The following is a 19351-nucleotide window of genomic DNA, read 5'->3' on the forward strand; positions in this document are numbered from 1 at the left end:
AGTTTTAAATGGCTGATATGCAAAATCAAACAAACTATGAAATCAATGGCCATTATATTTTAATTGAAATATGTATTTTACACCCTAAAAAAATCACATGAAAACACACTGACTTTACGTTCCTGGAAATTGTCATACACCATATGTGATTTGACTTGAACACAGCACAGTATTATGTGCTAAAGTGATCTTTGGGACACTAATAGCTTTTATACAATTTTTACCAAAAAGCAAGACCATCACAGATAAGATTGAAAAATCATAATTATCAAAAAAAGGGTATGTAACAGATCCCAGGATAACATTCTCAAATACTCTAAGCACTAGAGCAACGGCCCTCAGGCTGTAACTTGGGTTACCTGCACCGTGTCCCCTCTTAGAACACCTGCATAGTGAGGCTCAGGGAGAGGCAGGCAGGAGAAAGCTTATTTTATTGAGGTCATATTGGCTTATAACACTGTGTAAATTTCAGGGGTACATTATATTTCACTTTCTGTAGAGACTGCATGGTGTTTACCACCGAGAGTTTAGTTTTTATCCATCACCATACATAGGTGCCCCTTTATCCCTTTTGCCTTCTGCCCACCCCTTCTCCTCTGGTAACCACTAATCTGTTCTTCTTAGCTATGTGTTTACCTTCTACATGAGTGAAATCATACAGTGTTTGTCTTTCTCTGTCTGACTTATTTCGCTTAACATAATACCCTCAAGGTCCATCCGTGTTGTTGCAAATGGCACTATTTTGTCTTTTTTATGGCTTAGTAGTATTCCATTGTGTGTGTGTGTGTGTGTGTGTGTGTGTGTGTGTGTATACACCACATCTTTATTCATTCATCTGTTGATGGGCACTTGGGTTGCCTCCATGTCTAGGCTACTGTGACTAATGCTGCCATGAACGTAGGGATGCACAAATCTCTTTGAATTGTTGATTTCATGTTCTTTGGATAAATACCCAATAGTGGGATAGCTGGATCATATGGAATTTCTATTTTTAATTTTTTGAGAAACTTCCATACTGTTTTCCATAGCGGCTGCATCAGTTTGGAAAAGTCTTTTCTTTATTGTAGTAAGAACATTTAACATGAGATCTACCCTGTTAACAAATTTTTAAGTGTACAAAACAGTATTGTTATCTAGAGGCAAAATGTTGTACAGCAGATCTCCAGAACTTATTCATCTTGAACAAGTGAAACTTGATACCCATTGAATAGTTACTCCCTATCCTTTCTGCCTCCCCAAAAATCTTGAGCTGTGGTTCTGTCTTACATATCATACACAATCCACATGCCCCTTGGCCAACCCATTTTCTGATTCAACACAAAATCATCTGTGGGGGAAGTAAACCACAACCACACTCTGAACTGTTCTCATGACAATGACAATGACTGATGGTACATCAGAAAGCATCTAAGGAAGAGACTGCACACTGGTTGCCCTCAGTTTTTTTGTTTAAAAAACATGAATTAGTTGTTAACACTTGGAAATCATATTTCACATAAAAATCTGTATTTTCAGTTTCTCTAGAAAGATCCGGTTTAGCAACCCCTGCCTCGCATGCATTCATTTCCATATGGCCACAATGAGCTGGAGCTGAACAGCTGTTAGTCGGGGAAACAGGCTCTCCAAGATTGCCACTGTCCCCAGTAATCCCTACTCTTCTACACCTGGCCTGCCTTATTATCCACTGTACCTACCTGGCTCTGTAAACATTTGAGTTCACAATCCCCGCACCTAGGTTGCAGGCATAACCTGCAGTCTCAGCTTCATACACTTTTCTGTCATTCACCAGAGCATAAAAGAATGTAAGTAACGTTATAACAGCGATAATCTTTACTCTGTTCTAATTTATTAAAAAAATAAATCATTTGCAAACTTTGGTACTAATATTAGTAACAAACTGGACCATATCTTACATTTGACCACAACACACAATAATTGAAAACCTCTGACAGAGAAATTTGATTTCGTGCTTCCCAGCATAAATTCTGGCATTTGAGTTTGCCTAATAAATGATGAAACCATTGAAAATTTAAGAATCAAATTTTAGGGTGCAAGGAATTTAAGAATGGAATCAAGCTCTTCTAGTTCATGTAATTACAGGCATATAAAAATGTTACTTATAAGTATTAACTCTGGACAATCATAAAAATGTGAAAGCATGACATTTGTGTTATCATGTAAACTTATTCGGGGAAAAATGTAGACTGCTGGGCATTCAGGTCACAAGCCCATTACTTTGAAAAACTGAACAGAAACGTTTCTGAGACAGGCACTGCATTAAAACAAAACCTATGGCCACTTTAATAACTCTCTACTTCCAAATTACCCCAAAAACCTTTGTCTCAGTAGACTAAGGAAAACTAAACGTGTGTGCTGGAGAGAGGCAGAAAGGGAAACAATCTAGAGATATTCTGGGGGAAGTGAAGGGACACATTAAATGGGCCTTCCAAAACGGAGAGCAATTAGAGGCTAGGAAGGGCTTCTGGCTGGCAGAGAAAGCTCTTGTTCCAAATGCGTATGATTTATGTCCAAGACTACTACATATGCATCATGTCCCCTAATCTAGAATCACACCACTGCCTAACGCCCCGCCATATACATATCTCACCCACCCCATCAGCCCGGGCCCTTAGATTCCAGCTTCCCTCAGAGGCGTCTCGGATGGACAGGTGTATACCTGGACTTGTAGGATGAGAAGGCTGCAAGTGGTGATCAGTTAGTGATTTCTGCTATAAGCTGGATAAGAAGTGGTGAGAAATGCTATGGGTTTACTAAGTTCCACAAATAGATTTTCACTAGTTGTCTTAAATCTCTGAGGCTTGTACAGCCCTGACCTTACAGCGCTGTTGTGAGGAATAAGTGAAATAGCGCATAAATAGAAAGCACCTGGCATAGGCCTTAGCCTCTATAAAAATACTCGAATGTCACTTTCTACCAAACCATAAACGCTCCCCCTACGAGGGGATGTCTTATACATAGTGGGCATTCACGCAGTTGTTGAAGAATGTCCACCCTAAGGCCCTTAGAAACCACTCTCCAAACAACTTTTCAAAACTATTTTCATAGCGAAGTGATTTTGTAGGTCTTAAAGAAGACTTGCTGCAATATATCAAATAAGAGGCATCCTAAGCATTTCTAAAAGACAAGGAGGACTTGGACAAATGCGCGTCATGCTGTTTCATCTGCAATAAGAAACTGTGACAACTGAATTAAGATTAAACACTTTAATCGACTATAATAAATCAATATCATATATAAAAATTCTGATTCATGCATCAGATTACATAAATTATACAACTGTCACATTATGCAATGCTTACACACTTTTGAGTTTGTACCTGCAAAAAAGTATACAAGTTACTAGAACATTTTACTTAACGAGTGTAATACTATTCAGTTATCAATAACGCCTATATCTTTCAAATACCTGCTCAATACATACATTTCTAGATCTGCAGCATTTTTTTGTACCTCAACAGACAAACCACCTGGACGCTTTGAAGATTAATAGGCCCAATGTATCATTTGTTACAGACTTCAATTCCCTTGTAAGAGTGGATTTTTCGACATAGAAAATAAATGAAATAAAACGTCAACTCTAGTTTAATGCTTGAAGAGCTTCTACACTTCTTATTAAATACATCAGAAAACCCTTCATATGCAAATTAATTAGTTAAGGTGCTACTTACTGCATATTAAATACTTCCAATGATTGCATCTGGATTATTGAAGTTATAAATCTGTGGAAATGGGGGCTTTCACTGTGTGCTGACAGACCCTTACATCCACCATCGTGAACCTGCAGCACTGCGATCCTTTACTCTTACTTCAGAGAGATCAAGTGAATGAGCATGCATCACACTTCACTTACACACACATAGGGACCTTCCATATCTACAGGACACATGAGTACACGGACACCAAAAAGTTTCAGCTTGATTTACAAATACAAGGTAGGCTGCTTTTCCTAAAAAGCTACAGAGGAAAATAAAAGCTCTAGTGTAACAATTACTAGATATACTAAAAACAGGGTTTTTTTTCGTTTTTTTAAGATTCTCCTTGCTAAAGAATAAGCACCCTTACGGGGATGATGAGCAGGGGGTCGTGAGGCCGCAGGAGCTGGTGAAGGAAGGATGTGAGGAAAGCAAGTCTGTCACTAATGAGCTGTGTTTTACTTAGGTTTCCATTCATGAAACCCTTTTAAATACAAGGAAACATTTTCACAGCTGGAAAATTACAACTAAATCTTTATTTACTGCCAAAAGCAACAGATGTAGTTATGCATAACCTATGGATAATACTACATTCATGGGAGGATGGCAAAACTGGGCTCAAGGCAGAATATAGCAGCAAAAAGCAATACTTGAACATTTTTCATGAATGAGTGACACGTCATTTTATATACAATTCTAAGATACGACCCTAGTATTCAACAAATGAAACTTGAAGCCTAAGTGGCAGGACAGTATGTTCGATACTTTCAAAGCTGAATTTCAGAACTGGGAGAGGAACTGGCTGTAAAACAACACTGTTTTAAATATCATAGCAGAAACATTTTAATCATGTAACAGAAGTATGTTAGCTTAAGATAGGTTTGACATAAATGTCGATCCTGTGATTTAAAAAAACCTCTTATTAGTGGAAATATTTTTGAGCATGCATTTTTTAAGCATGAAAGCAAAAGTAAAATCTGTTCATAAGTCTACTGTGCTGTGCATTGTTTAATGAGTACATATATTTTATTTCCATTTCTAAGCTACTAACAAAATATACCATTAAAAACACTTAAAAGTTACATTTTCGAAAAATAAACTAAGGTGATCTTTCGGCCTTTTTCTACAATGCTAGAAATTAAAACTACTCTGTTTTCACTTTGCCAATACACAGGCAACACTGATATATTTACTTGGGGCTCATTTTTACTTTTTTGGTTTTAGTTTATTACATTGACCAATACGAAAATATAGACTAAGTTTTACTCTAGGTCATGAGTGGAAGTTCATCAACACTGAAACAGGACATTCTCAGGCAGTGATAAATGCAGATTCAGTTTTCAATACAACTCTTGTCTCAGATTTAAAGATAAAAATATTGATTCCGTTATAACCAAATCACTTAAGTATGCATAAGTCTAATCTTTAAGTTTTTTTTACAGGCAAAGAATCTCTCCTTAAAAATGAATTTTGTCATAAAAAGAATAGCAGTACCTGAACTACACTTTTTAATGAGCTCTATTTACATAAAACACGTGCCCTAATACAAAACTTACATCTTGGTTCATTCTATAAACAGCAAATTTGGCCTAAGCATATTAAAATATCTGCAGCTAGGGCCGGCCCCGTGGCTTGGTGGTTAAGTGAGCGCGCTCCGCTGCTGGCGACCCGGGTTCGGATCCCGGGCTCGCACCGACGCACTGCTTCTCCGGCCATGCTGAGGCCGTCCCCACATACAGCAACAAGAAGGATGTGCAGCTATGACACCCAGCTATCTCCTGGGCCTTTGGGGGGAAAAAATAAATAAATAAAATCTTTAAAAAAAAAAAAAAAAAAAAAAAAAATATCTGCAGCTAATCTGTCATAATACTGAAAACACATGGATTTTAGTATTTTAAAAAGTGTAAGAAGAGCTTAATTATACTAACAGAAAAAACAAATGCTAAGAATTTTGTACTATTTAATAAATGTTAACTAAAAAGGGCACCATATTAAAACACAATAATTACCAAGACCTCAGACGGGAGAATAAAATTCCACACCAGATTTTCAGATTTATTACAGAAATTTATAGATGGAGGAAAAAGTTGGTAAAAGCTACTTTTGCTTCTCCATTTCTTCATTTTAAAAAATTATTTTTTATATTTGGGAAAAATTTCCAGAATTTCAAAACGTATGCTCTCAAAGGAAAACTAAAGAAACTCAGAAAACACAAATAACGAGGAATTTTAGCTTATGAATATAAGCTTAGCCAATGATTATCTGATTGAAAATATTAAAATGAACAAAACTATTACTATATCTGCTTTGCATTTAACTTTCAATGAAGTCTTAGTAGAGATAAATAGACTAAAATGCAGTTCATTAAAAGATTGGGGAATGTATGTCTCCATATACAGGTGAATTTTTCATTTTAAATTCAGAAGACACAGATTCAATGTGTTACAGTATGTATTTTAGATTTATAAGGTAAAACATAAGCAGTAGACGGTTAGTAATATTTTCATATCATTATTTTCACTTTAAATTTCAGACTAATTTTGTACATATAGAGATAATTCATGGAAGTAATCAACATTTTGGAGGAGCAGACAAAAAAAAGCCAACATACAATCTTGTGATAAATCAATTCTTAAAGAGCTGATGTAAATACTGTATAATGTCATGCTAGGAAAGATCTGTTCTAAAAACTCACTCCTTTAGTAATTCTTATTTTGGTTCAAGACCCAAATGCAACCATCTGTTCTATTATTGATGTAACGTGAAACCAAGCCTAATTCTCCACTCCTAGGATTTGCCCACTGCTTTGGGTTGTCAGGCATCAGATCCTCACCTACATTTTTCCCCCCAAATTATCTTCAGACACAACTTCTTAATATTTTCGTTGCTAGTGATTTAAAGGCATTCAGAATCTCAACAAAACAAATTATGTTAGCTTATCTTCTGCTTATAGCTTAAACAGAACTCAAATGTTAAGATAAAAAATTAATTCAAGAAATTCATGCTGTTGTGAAGTTAATGAAGTTTCCTAAAATATGTCATTCTTTGGATCATTACTTTTGGAAAAAGAGCAAAACCTTGATGCTGGAATAATATGTAGCAGCAGCTTGTTTTGAAACCAAGGTTCACATAGTCAAGAGTGATTTGAAGCAGCTTCTCTGTTATACAAACCATAACAGTAGCAACGATGATCTGTTTTGCACCCATAGAGCACACATACATTTTCAAATTAAGAAATTGGTACCCTAATTTTAGAGGCAACCAGTTGCTTTTAAATGTTCTAAAAACACATATATATATGAGGTATACGCATGTATTTTATATACAAAGATACATGAACATATATTCATGTATATATGCATATAAAATATGAACTTTGTTTAGTAGTGCTTATAACGAGCAGTATTCCTGCAGCTAAATATGTCCACAAATTGACTTCTGAGAAACCAACCACAGTATCGATTCTGCTTTATGAGAAATCTATTCCTGAGGAATAAGTCATATACTTTTGAAGATATTTCTAGGCTTCTGGCAGATTAGCAGGCCAGCACCAGCACCTAAGTGAATCCTAAGGAACTGCTTATTCATTGAGAATCTGGCCCATTTTCACTTTAAAAGTTTAAATTATTTAGCTCACTTCAAAGGTCACTCTTGATAGTCCTTGCTAATATTTACAGGTACAACAATTTTTCACAATGAAGAAGAATATGCAATGAAACCTGTTAGTGTAGTCTCCTTCAGTAACAGTTTTCCTTTTTTCTCTCTCTTCCTTTCTTTTTTTCCCCAATTATAAATGCAGCACAGTCGGCTTATTAACTATTGGAGAATTTGCCAGCTTTCCTGGATGGTTCGTAGGGCACTCTGAGAATACTGGGCGTTTCCTCCATGACCCTCACGAGGAGGTTGTCGATGTAGTCCTCCAGTTCCCGGATGTGGGTGTCTTTCCTCCTAAGGAGCTCCTTGTGTTTCACCAGCTCCTGGAGAACCTCCTCGTAGGTCAGACCACGGTACCCTGCAGTGGCATCAAAAGGGTTGCTGTCCTAGGGCAGGATAAAGACATGTGACTCACTTCAGGAGATATAATACCAGGGGCAAATTAAGAATTATTTTCAACTTCAAATTTTGGTTTTTCAAACCCTGATCAAGTTTTTCTCTATCCTTGGCTAGAACCAATGAGACAGCTCACCGAATGGCTAGCCAGTTCTAGGGCAGATGCCCCAAAGCCTTGATTATGATGCTCAATTCTTCTAAAATCCTTTTTTACATTGTGGACAATGTCCTACGATAAGAAACTGACCACATAATTTAAGATTAAATTAAGAGATAAAATGTTCTATAATAAACATAACTAAAATAGATCAAAACTAAAGGTCCCTAAGAATTAACTTGGAGGAACTGTAAGAAGCCACTTAAAACTATGCATTTGGACATTAGTTTAGGCCTCATGAAATTGCTTCCATTGAACTGTGGTTTAATGTCATGCCTTTGGCTTTTTATTGAAGACGGTTACAAGAAGCAGCAAAATCAGATCTGCTTCTCCAATTTGCTATGAAATGTTGAAGGCATTCAGAATTAAATCAATGAGCATCCTTATAAGAAGCCCCATGGCAGTAACTTCTGTTTTAATTTAGAGGCAAACAGAGTTTTTTCTCCCCCGAGTAACTAGTCTATTTCTTCCTCCTAGTACTAATACTTATATATTTTATCTTATTTCCCTTTTTGCCCTGGTTATCAGGAAACTCAAAGTTCAACTACAATCACGTTAATACTTGGGATTAGTATATCTGCATTCTCTCCCATTTCACTATGTACTTATTTTGTTAACTTTATTCTATTGATGAAAATTCTTTTTACACAGAAGTATAAATATAAACAAAGAAGGAAAAAAAGGCATTGATTTAATTCATTTTTATTACAAAGCATTGTAATATTAAAAGAAAAATATTTCTCAGGAATTTAATCAAAAGGCACTGTAACATCATCTTCTATTTATAGTGTATAGTATTTAGATTTTTCATTAAGTAAAATATAATGCCCAAATATAAAGTGCAATCTTTACGCCTTTTTATATATACTTCTATCACAAAACTCAACAACTTAAAATGGTTTTCATCACTTTCTTTCGAAACATTTCCATTTGGCTTTAAGGAAAATAAACTAAAATATTGAGGAAATTGGTCTTGCTCTTACAGACTAATAGTATTTAATCTATTCAGTGGAGAATGGAGAATGGGGACTGGTGAATGGAGAGAGGCCTTTTTTTCTTAGAAATTAAATTTGTCTTGACTCATTTTCAGGATCTACTTTAATTTGCTCTGTGTCTAGGAGTTTTCATCAGTAAAACCAGAGTGTAACTTTGTATCCCGTCCTCCCCCAGGCACCAGGACTCTGTCACAGCAGAGAAACAAGCTCCATTTCAGACAGCAATTTGATGCTTGTGTTAACCGAGGCACACTCCCTTCACCAAGATAAAGGAAAAAACTCAGGACTAGAAACTTCTCCAATCTCATAGAATCTCTCAGGTTTCGTGAAGAAGATATAGCTTGCACTAGGTCTTCAAAGATTTTACGAGGCAGAAGTGTGTAACGGGCATCTCAAGCAGTGGGCTCTGCTTGTTCAGAGGAGGAAACAGGGTTCAAGGCACAGTGTCACTGATAGGTAATCAGCGGGGTTCAGCTGGAAAATAAGGCTCAGGATGGGGAGCAGCGAGGCTGAAACGGCAGTTCCAAATAGACCCTCAGGGATGTTGAATACTATTATTAAGTTGAATATTATTATTTTAGACTTATTGCTAAATAAGGGAAATAGGGAGCCACTGAAGGTTTCTACACAGAGGAAAGATAGGATTAAAGCTCAATTCTAGGAAAATGAAAATGGCCACAGTGGGTCAGATCATTTGGAGGGGCTGAGATTAGTTAGAAAGTTATTGAAATATTAAAGACAAGAGTTAATAAGAGCCTCTACTGGATTAAGAGAATGAATCGAGAGGATGCTAAAGGGAAGTGAGTTTTAATTCTGCGAGATATATTTAAAACAACTTACTTTAGCATTAGAAACTGGAACAAATGCACGTTCATGAGTTGTATTACCTTTGTCCCTAAAAACATTTCAGAGTATTGCTCTGCAAATGTTAAAGGACAATTCTGGAGACAAGCGTTGATTTACTTTTTATTCTCTTCTCTCTCAGACCAATTCATCTTTCTAAGATTAAATCTACACACATACTCTCTCATGTATTTACTAGTTTATTTAACTGGTCATGAGTACTTTAGAGAGAGAAAACATAATTTCCTAACATATTCTTATTAAACAATTATTATATTAAGCAGGTTTCTATAGAAAAGATAAGATATACTATAGAAGTAAGTATATTTTTAAAATTTATTAAAAATAAGCTGAGGGGGCCGGCCCCGTGGCTTAGCGGTTAAGTGCGTGCTCTCCGCTGCCGGCGGCCCGGGTTCGGATCCCGGGTGCGCACCGAGGCACCACTCCTCCAGCCATGCTGAGGCCGCATCCCACATACAGCAACTAGAAGGATGTGCAGCTATGACAGACAACTATGTACTGGGGCTTTGGGGGAAAAATAAATAAATAAAATCTTTAAAAAAAAAAAAAAAAATAAGCTGAAGTTCCTTACTTTAACCTAAGTAATTCTGTACAGATTTGAGACAGAAACCAACCTAGGTCTCACTTTCCTTATCTGATAAATGAGATGCTCTCCAAGGCCCCTTTCAACTCTAAAACGTCCTGGTCCACAAAGTGATTTTTTCTGAACTGAATTTTAAAAAAGTAATAACATCCTACTAAGGTGATTTCACTTTCCTAATAAAATATTTACTGAAAAATAGGAGTTCTTGTGAGAATTGCAGGGATTAATGAAATTAAAACTAAATGGGATTCATTACTGATGAGCTTTTATGTTTTCTTCTTAATTTAACATAAGAATAGCATCAGTTGAGTCTCTCTAACCTTAATCAAATTATACATATATAAACTGACTTCTCCAAACTAATTAAGTGATGATATACAGTTAGAAAAATCACTTATATTGTTATATTTTACACTACACCAGTACTACCAGATAATGCAGTTAAAAAAATTTTTTTAAACATTTCTCTAAAGACAATGAAGATGAAAGACATGTCAAAAAAATCTTATTTTGATCTAAGTAGTATAAATTAATGCCATGATATAAACCAATCTAAAAGTTTAGCCTCAAAATAATTGATTATTATCCTGGAATATTGTTCAACATTTTACAGCCATAATCTAGAATATACAGATCTATTATTTGGCTTATTTTTCTATCACAACCATCTAATACTTATGCAGAGACAGATTTCCTGGAAATACATTTCTGACCTTTTCAATAAATTTTCCATTTGTCCTTTCATGTGAAAATTTTACCCCAAATTTCTGCATCACGTTTCTAGGCAGGAAAACATCTTAGAAACACATGTACTATAAACTGTATTCTGGAAAAGAATATAAAATAATTAAAAACAGTTTTATGCCTAGTTCCAGATTTTATCCCATATTTAAAAATCATGTAAACTTTCTAATTTTAGGCATAAGATTCTTAAATTGACATAATCTCTCTCTATATATATATCCTTCTGTTTGTTGATACACTTCCAAATAAAATAACAAAGGTTAATATTAAGTAATATATACAATAGGAAATTAAAATACTTTCTGGTTGCAAAAATTATTTTGCTTAAAGAGGAAAACTCTCAGGCAAATATAAAAATTAGTTTTTCAAAAAATACTTTTAACACTATTTTTGGAAAAACTTTTAAAATTGAGAAATCTCCAAACTGGTAAAGACTCAAATAACCTACTCAAATAACCTAAGTACTCAATATTTTTTCCTCCAGCACTCCATATAGATAGCACATATGTTTTTAAGATGTCTTCTTATATTGAAATTTAATGTAAATTTTTCTTGTCTCTTTTCTTTTCACAACTAATCCTTTTGCATCCCTACCCAACCTCTCTTAAAAATTTCCATATGCAGATATAAGAAAATAGGCATTGGGTGAGAGAATAACAGAATTATTACATAGAGTTTTCTAATGGGAATTTTAAATAATATGGCTATGCAAAAGACTTTGAGAATTACTAATGATCTATTTTTACTTTACACATAGTCTAGCCTTTTAAACTAGGAAATGTATATTTTTTTTACAATATTTAAATTTAAACAAAAGCAAATTAAGAGGACTCAAAATAACTGAAGATTAAAGAAAGGTTGTCCTGGTAACCAAATATTGGTGGGGTACTAACCGACGTCCAAGGCGACTGGAGGGGAGAGCACGAGATAAGATGACGGCTTGGCACTCTCTGATCATCTCATTATTGTTCTAATGAGGAACTGTGCTCTGGGAATATCATCTCAGCTACTTTCACATCTTTTGTCCTACTCCCTTCATCTCCCTTTCAGTTCTTAATTAGGCCTTAAAGAGCTCACACTGCCCTTTCAACTGGCTACTGCTCCTGTTTAAACACTGCGCTTTCACAGACAGGTGTTGGCACTAGCGTATAAGACATACAAACTTAATTACAAAATACTATGTCCAGAAGGGGAAAAAATAACTTGGTGGATGGCTATTATTGGAGAACTTAATGTAAATTACTTCAAACATCTTATAATCTTCAACATAAAAATTGTTCAAATACTTTTCCTCAATAATGATCAGTATGAGGATGAGCTTTCTCCTCTTAATTGTATCTTGCAGTAAATTAACAACACCTACTAATCCTTTAACTGTCATTTAGAATAGTTAGTATTCCAGAGAAAAACAATCACACATCAAGCATTCTTTTATCACCTTTAAATCCTTTAACTAAAACAATTTTCACATTTTATTTCTTTAAAGAATTCTAAGGATGCTTTTACAGCAATAAATTACAAGATTTGGAAAAGTACATTTACAAGCACATAGAAATTGTAATTAATGTTACTTAATAAACAATAGCTACACATTAAATCAATTTTTTGATGTTGCATTTTGTTTGAGATTAAGTCACTGCCTGATAGAATTCATTTTACTATCTGATCAAAGGCTGACTTCATATATTCTGACATTTCTCGCCAGACAGCCATATTATAAAGACTTGAGTATTTATGAAACATCAAAACTTATACATCATTTACATAAAACAGCAAAAACACAGTACAAAGGCCTCTGCTTCTATGTTTTCTACAATTTTAAAGACAAATAACTGCATTTAGAACGTGTTATACACCACCATGGTTTTTTCGAGGCATATCACATCATAGAAAATTGTGATATGTTATTGCTTTAAAAAATTCTTATTATACATCTGGATCACACACATTAAGGACAGATGGTTCAAACACTAACCACCAGCCCCTTGGAATAATGGCTCTATTTCTGTAATTCAGTGAGAATTTAGTTTTCTACCAAGAACATGTGCCCATATTTTTGTAAAGCAACTTATTCTCCAGATTTAATATATTTAGAATTGACTGAAGATGCAATGGAACTCGAACAGAGATCCAAAACTAGACTTCAAATAACAGTAAAATGAAGTTAAGATATCTAAATAATCCTTACAAAATATGTGAGTTAATTTAGCTGGTCGCTACCAAGCCTGTTACTATATTTGGTTTTGTTCTGACTAGGAAGGTAAGTGTCCTAAAGGTTCCTTCAAATACTTTCCTGGCTAACCGATCTCTTGCCAGGATGCTTTTCCTATTGTTGAATGTTAACAAGCAGTTTTATTCTTTCTTCATTCTTTGTCAAAACAACAAGAAATGTTAGTTTTCTCCGCATGCTCTTCTTTCATAACTATAATGTTGACCTTGACATACAGCTTTTATAGTAATTTTAAAACAGTCTGCAAACAAAATATGTATATTCTAAATTGGCCTCAGTTATAACTATAATGTTCGTTTGAACTTCCACAGATGGTACAGAAGTCACACCATATTGTCTATTAAAGACAAAGTATGAATTTTGCTTTTCTTCTTTCTCCCCACATCACCACACTAAGCTATAATATAATTCGTAGGTAACTGAGGGATTCAAGGAGACGGAGGCTTTTCTAGAAATGTGTGCCAGACAGAAGGCCGGCATGTGGCTGGTTATTTGGTAATTCTCTAACCCCATAGCAACTTACCAGGATTTTCCTGAGGTCTTCATTGCTTGTCGGATTCATATGAAAACTGAGTAATAAAAGACAAACATAAATGTTAAAAAAAAAGTGTATCATAGTCCACGTGGGAGGAAACATAAAAACAGAACATTTTTAACCAACATTTCCACAACAATTTCTAAAGTTCTAAATTACACAGACAAGTGAAATTTAATCCACGATGTAGAAGAAAAACAATATTTGCTCAACATTCTAAAGCATCTACAATTTTAAACTTCGAAGGAAAATCCCTCAGTTATTATCAGAACTGAAGAACTGTACCTTTAAATATGTAGTTACTAAACATCTTTAAACTTAAGCGATTTTACCCAGCGAGATATTTATAAAACTAAATTTTATAATGTATTATTCATTTTATATGTACACATTCACTCACCTTATGCCTTCTGATATAAAACTATGGATAATTAAATTTACTTTAGAAAGTAGAATAAAAGAGTTAAAGCAATCTTTTAAAAAAATTCTACAGGTATTAGAAAAATTAACTTTTAAACACCATCCTGTCAATAAGAACAAATTCACAGTTGTATGAACCATTTCTGTCATTAATGTGATTTCTAAGTAGCCGTTCTTCACAATTTAAATACCCAAATGGACCAAAACAAAATGGATTTCTTCCACGCAGAGTAAGAACACATCCCAGCTGAATGCTATAATCATTTTCTTCTTTGAAACACATCCATTAGGACGGGGACTGCAACCAAAAAGAAGCTCAACTTCAAAGCCATCTGATGAGTAAATATTTCATCGTTGCTATTCAAGTTTAATTTCTACCCAGGCCTTAAGAGTATTAGCCATTAGAACCTCTACAAAGCATTACTGTCCTAGGAACCTTTTTATCCCCCCCAGCCCCCCGTAAAGACAAAATATATTTTTTTCATTATCTGTGCTTTATCAGCTAAATAATTGGAATCCTTTGAAGAAATTCACTTTTAAAACTTTTTATAGTGTGCACAGAAAGTCTGGACACTGGATATAATGTCTGGAAAATATCTATTATTACACGTACCTATCCCAAGCTGTAAATCCACATGCATGTACAACCACCTCAAGAGAATTTCTCACACATGCAAGGTTTCATTTGTTATGACTAAGATCTGTAGTACTAGCTTCCAGAACTGGTTGCTGACCTTTTCAAGCTAGAACTACTGTGGATAAATTTAGTATTTCAGTAGAGCTGGGTGATGTGGTAGAGAAGACTGAAACACATTTTAAATACCCACCATGCACCCTTTACAGGCCCACGCGGTGGATGCATTTTCTCCTTCCCTGTATCTCACTGTCTTTATGGTGTTCTGTATGGTCCCAGACTAGAGTCACTGCACCAGCAAAGCCTCAAGAGACTGACAAAAGAGTGGCTTAAAAGAAAACAACAAAAACAAAATCTGCAAAGACATCATCCTATAGTACACCCAGGTCTAGAGTGCCGTGGTAGCAGATGCCAACACGTGTGGTTCCCACCCTCTCTGACTTTCAATCCGAGGCGGTCAACACGGGGTCCGGCGGGACCACTCTCTCCCTGCCCCATGATCTCACAGCATGCTGTTTTCTAAAAGGTCAACAAACGAATTTTGTGCATCCCTCTCCATCTGACTTCGATCTTCTCAAGGACAAAACGATTTACGTTCAGGTTGACAGTAGTCCACAGTGGTTACAGGAAGAGAAGGGGTTGAGGGCCCTGGAGCCAGGTGGTGTGAATTCAAATCCTGCTTCTGCCCTCTACTTGCCGTCTGACCTTGAGCAAGCTATTTAACTTTGATTGTCTGGGCTCCCTCATCTGTAAAATGGGGATGGCAACAGTATCCACCACATAAGACTACTGTGAAGGTTAAATGAGCTAACAACATGCAAAACGCTTAGCAAAGTGACAAGCAGAAAGAACATGTTCAATAAATTATTTTATTTAATAAACATTTACATAGTCTGTGCCAGACACTGTTCTAAGCACTTTACCAACATTAACTCCTTTAGTCTTCATAACCCTTAAGGTAGGTATGATTTTCATTGTGAAAATAAGGAAACGAGTCACAGAGAGGTTAGGTAACTTGCATGTGGTCATACGTTGCTAAGTGGTGGAGGTGTCTGGCCCTAGAATGTCCTGTGACACACAGCCCGAGCCCCACTCTCTGCACACAGATCCACTTAGTGAGCACTGGTTGCACTACTGAAGCCCTGAAGATACAGGACCCATAATTTAACTAGACAGCAAACACCACCTCCTTTTGAGGAGGCACAGGCTAGAGCAGCACTCGTGGCAGGGAGAAGAGCATTTTGAGAGTTAAATTTTCAGACCACACAGAAGAAAGAAATGCTCTATCACAGCAATTAGTCAAGGAAGGCCTAAGTCAAGGAAAAAGTAGGATTTAAAATCACATGAAGGATAGATCTGCTGGCCAGAGAAAGAGGACCCTGAAGACAGCAGCGCCATTATGAACACGGAAGAGACTGGAACACAAGGCAGCAGCGTGGGAAGGAGCCCTTGAAGGGTTTTGATGCAAAAGATGAGGCTCGTAGACCTGATCCACAGAGCAACAGGCAATTTTTTGACAATTTTCATCTTCTTTCATAACTGTTATTTAAACGTTTCATGTTCGGTAGCATAATCCATTCCATTACATCCTTGAAGAATAAACAATATTGTGACTGTATAAATTTCACTATATGTCTCAGGAAGAAATTACTGAACTAAGAAATAGAAACAATCATATTCTATTTATTGTAATAAGGGTTTTTAAGGAAGAGACATTTAGGACAAAGATTTTATCAAAATCACAAAACTAACAATATGTAATATCCAAAGGCTTTAGCTTACAGAACTAAAGCGAAACTCAGTGACAACCTGAAAAATGTCTGAGAATTCTTAAAAATAATTAAACGGAAAAGGTCACAACCGGAAGAGAAAGGGTGTGGAGCGCAGCAAGCCCCAGCCATTTCCCATGATACCTGAGTGCGATCTGAGAGCCCTGACACCCTCTCCAGCAGTCCCCAGGGCAGATCAAGGGAGAGGGCTCTTGTATGGGGCATTGTCTGAAATCTAAAGGCAGACCCCTCCCTTGTGGTCGGCTTTATATTCACACACTGACGTGTCAAACACATGACAAGCCCAGTCATTCATGGCTGCCTTTTTCGATCTGTCCTTAACAGGGAAAATGAGTTAACTGAACTGGATTGAATTAGCTTGCTGAAAAATAAAATGTCTCTATTTATGGAAGTGTGGCACCAATTTGTGCTATCTTTCTCTTCGGACTGCTGTCCTCACGTCAGACAAGATACTGAATAATACAGTCTGACTGCTCAACTGAGCTGTTGACAGGTTAAGGAAAATGGTGTTTTTAACCAGGTATCGAATAAACTTAGACATGCTCACACTGAAAAAGTCTATACAGATTTAAACTTCAGAATTTAAAAAAATTCACTTTAGAAATCAGAACTGAAGGAGTTTGGGGGGTGGCAGAAGATTTTAAATTAACTTTTAAACTGATAAAAATATTGTAAAGTCATATTTTTAAAAATATTTTAAACTAATAAAATTTTTTACCTTAACATTCTAAAGTTTTTAGGTAAAAGTTTATTTTTTACTTCGTGATATTTCCAAATTTTAGAATTTTTCCAAATAAACGCTAATTTTGAATTTTGAAATTAATAGTACTCAAATATATTTAAAGAATCATTAGCATCTCTTCTATAACATCACTTATTAATTTATTTTGAAGTTAGAATAAATACTGAGTAAAGAAATAAGTAAATTAGTGAGAACTTGAAACTGTCCTTCAATTTCTGCTATGGACTAGTCTTCCATAGATAGCCAGAAAAGCAAACCAATCTTTATAGAGTGATAAAACTGACCACTGCAGAAATCACTAAGGCATTTAGCAGTGATCAGAGTTTTTCCCTTTGTCCTTCCTTTTCTCTTTTTAAAACATAAATACATTCTTTTGGAGCAAGAATATATAAGAAAGGGATGAGATTATTTAGAGTGAAAAGTATAAAGTGCTTGTCAAGACAATCTCCACAGAAGAACAAAGATCTATTAAAACTGATTAACTAGCTGTCTTGTTACTATATCATAACGCACACTGTGTAAACTCCTGGCTCTAGGATTTTAAATCTTTCAATGAGAAGGCATATAACACCACTTGAAACTCTTCTGAAGGCATTTAAAAACAAGTATTATTACATCTTTCATAGTATCTCTTTCCAAGCCCCATTACTGCTGAAATTATAAAGCTAAGTCTATTTTGGCCTATAACTTGACCCATTTTGTATTTAATAAGTGAATTCAAGTTAGCTGCAAAACCTAGGAGGTGTCTCACCTGGCTGGGAGGGGGCAAACAGGGGAAGGGGGGTAGAAGAGGAGCAACTCAAACACCGTTCGGTTCCTTCTCGAGTGTGGGAAATAAGCATAACTTTAAACTATCACAGAAGAACTTGTGACATTATTTTCAAAGGACAGTACCCTATTGATCTTATTTAACTGAGAGAGTGGGCTCCAGAGACCTGAGGCTTCACTTTGGTGACAGATATAGTTAAGGAGGAGGGGTATAAACAGAGAACTGTAACATAACATAAAATCTTTAATGAAAAATAACAAAACGTTGGAGAGGATGTGGAGAAAAGGAAACCCTCATACAGTGCTGGTGGGAACACAAACTGGTGCAGCCACTATAGACGAGTATGGAGATATCTCAAAAAATTAAAAATAGAAATACCATACGATCCAGCTATCCCACTACTGGGTATTTACCCAAAGAACTTGAAATCAACAATTCAAAGAGATTTATGCTCCCCTATGTTCACTGCGGCATTATTCACTATAGCCAAGACGTAGAAGCAACCCAGTGTCCACCAACTGAGGAATGGATAAAGAAGATGTGGTGTATATATATAATGGAACACTACTCAGCCATAAAAACAAAGTCGTCTTATTTGCAACAACATGGATGGACCTTGAGGGTATGATGTTAAGCGAAATAAGCCAGACAGAGAAAGAAAAACACCACATGATTTCATTCATATGTGGAAGATAAACAAACACATGGATAAAGAGAACAGATTAGTGGTTACCAGAGGGAAAGGGGGTGGGGAGTGGGCGAAAGGGGTAAATGGGGACATATGTACGGCGACAGATAAAAATCAGAATACTGGTGGTGAGCATGATGCAGTCTATACAGAAACTGATATACAATAATGTACACCTGAAATTACACAATGTTATAAATCATACGACCTCAATAAAATTAAAAAAAAAATCTTTAACGAGTCCGAAAAGAGGAAAAGAAAAACGCCCCATTTACAGTGAAGTGGGGGCAAAGAAGAACCACCCCCGGCCCAACAAGCCGCTGATGCTTGTTCGACTTGAACCGAGCTACAGGCACCTTTCTGAGCACTTCACATGTTCACTCAGCCTCCCTAACAATCCTATGAGGTGAGCGCTATTTTTATTTCCACTTACAGAA

At 35.9% G+C, this 19351-nt stretch overlaps 1 protein-coding gene across 3 annotated transcripts in view; it reads right to left on the reverse strand.

The window, feature by feature from the left end:
* Positions 1–3209: 3209 nt before the first annotated feature.
* The window catches only part of RAB11FIP2 (RAB11 family interacting protein 2), a 43202-nt gene continuing 27060 nt past the window's right edge, over positions 3210–19351 (reverse strand). For 2 of the 3 annotated variants that reach the window (XM_004428118.3, XM_087432686.1), the window contains exons 4-5: positions 13860–13905; positions 3210–7753 (exon numbers count right to left, since the gene is read on the reverse strand). In XM_004428118.3, coding sequence (XP_004428175.1) covers positions 7526–7753; positions 13860–13905 — 274 coding nt within the window. In that variant the 3' untranslated portion in view covers positions 3210–7525. Of the gene's footprint in view, positions 7754–11039; positions 11189–13859; positions 13906–19351 lie in introns of those variants that run through there. The other variant, XM_087432682.1, reaches the window with a different exon arrangement.

This window comes from Ceratotherium simum, chromosome 6 (assembly GCF_057802395.1).
Source record: "Ceratotherium simum simum isolate JZ-2026a chromosome 6, ASM5780239v1, whole genome shotgun sequence".
In the NCBI taxonomy this organism is placed as follows: domain Eukaryota; kingdom Metazoa; phylum Chordata; class Mammalia; order Perissodactyla; family Rhinocerotidae; genus Ceratotherium; species Ceratotherium simum.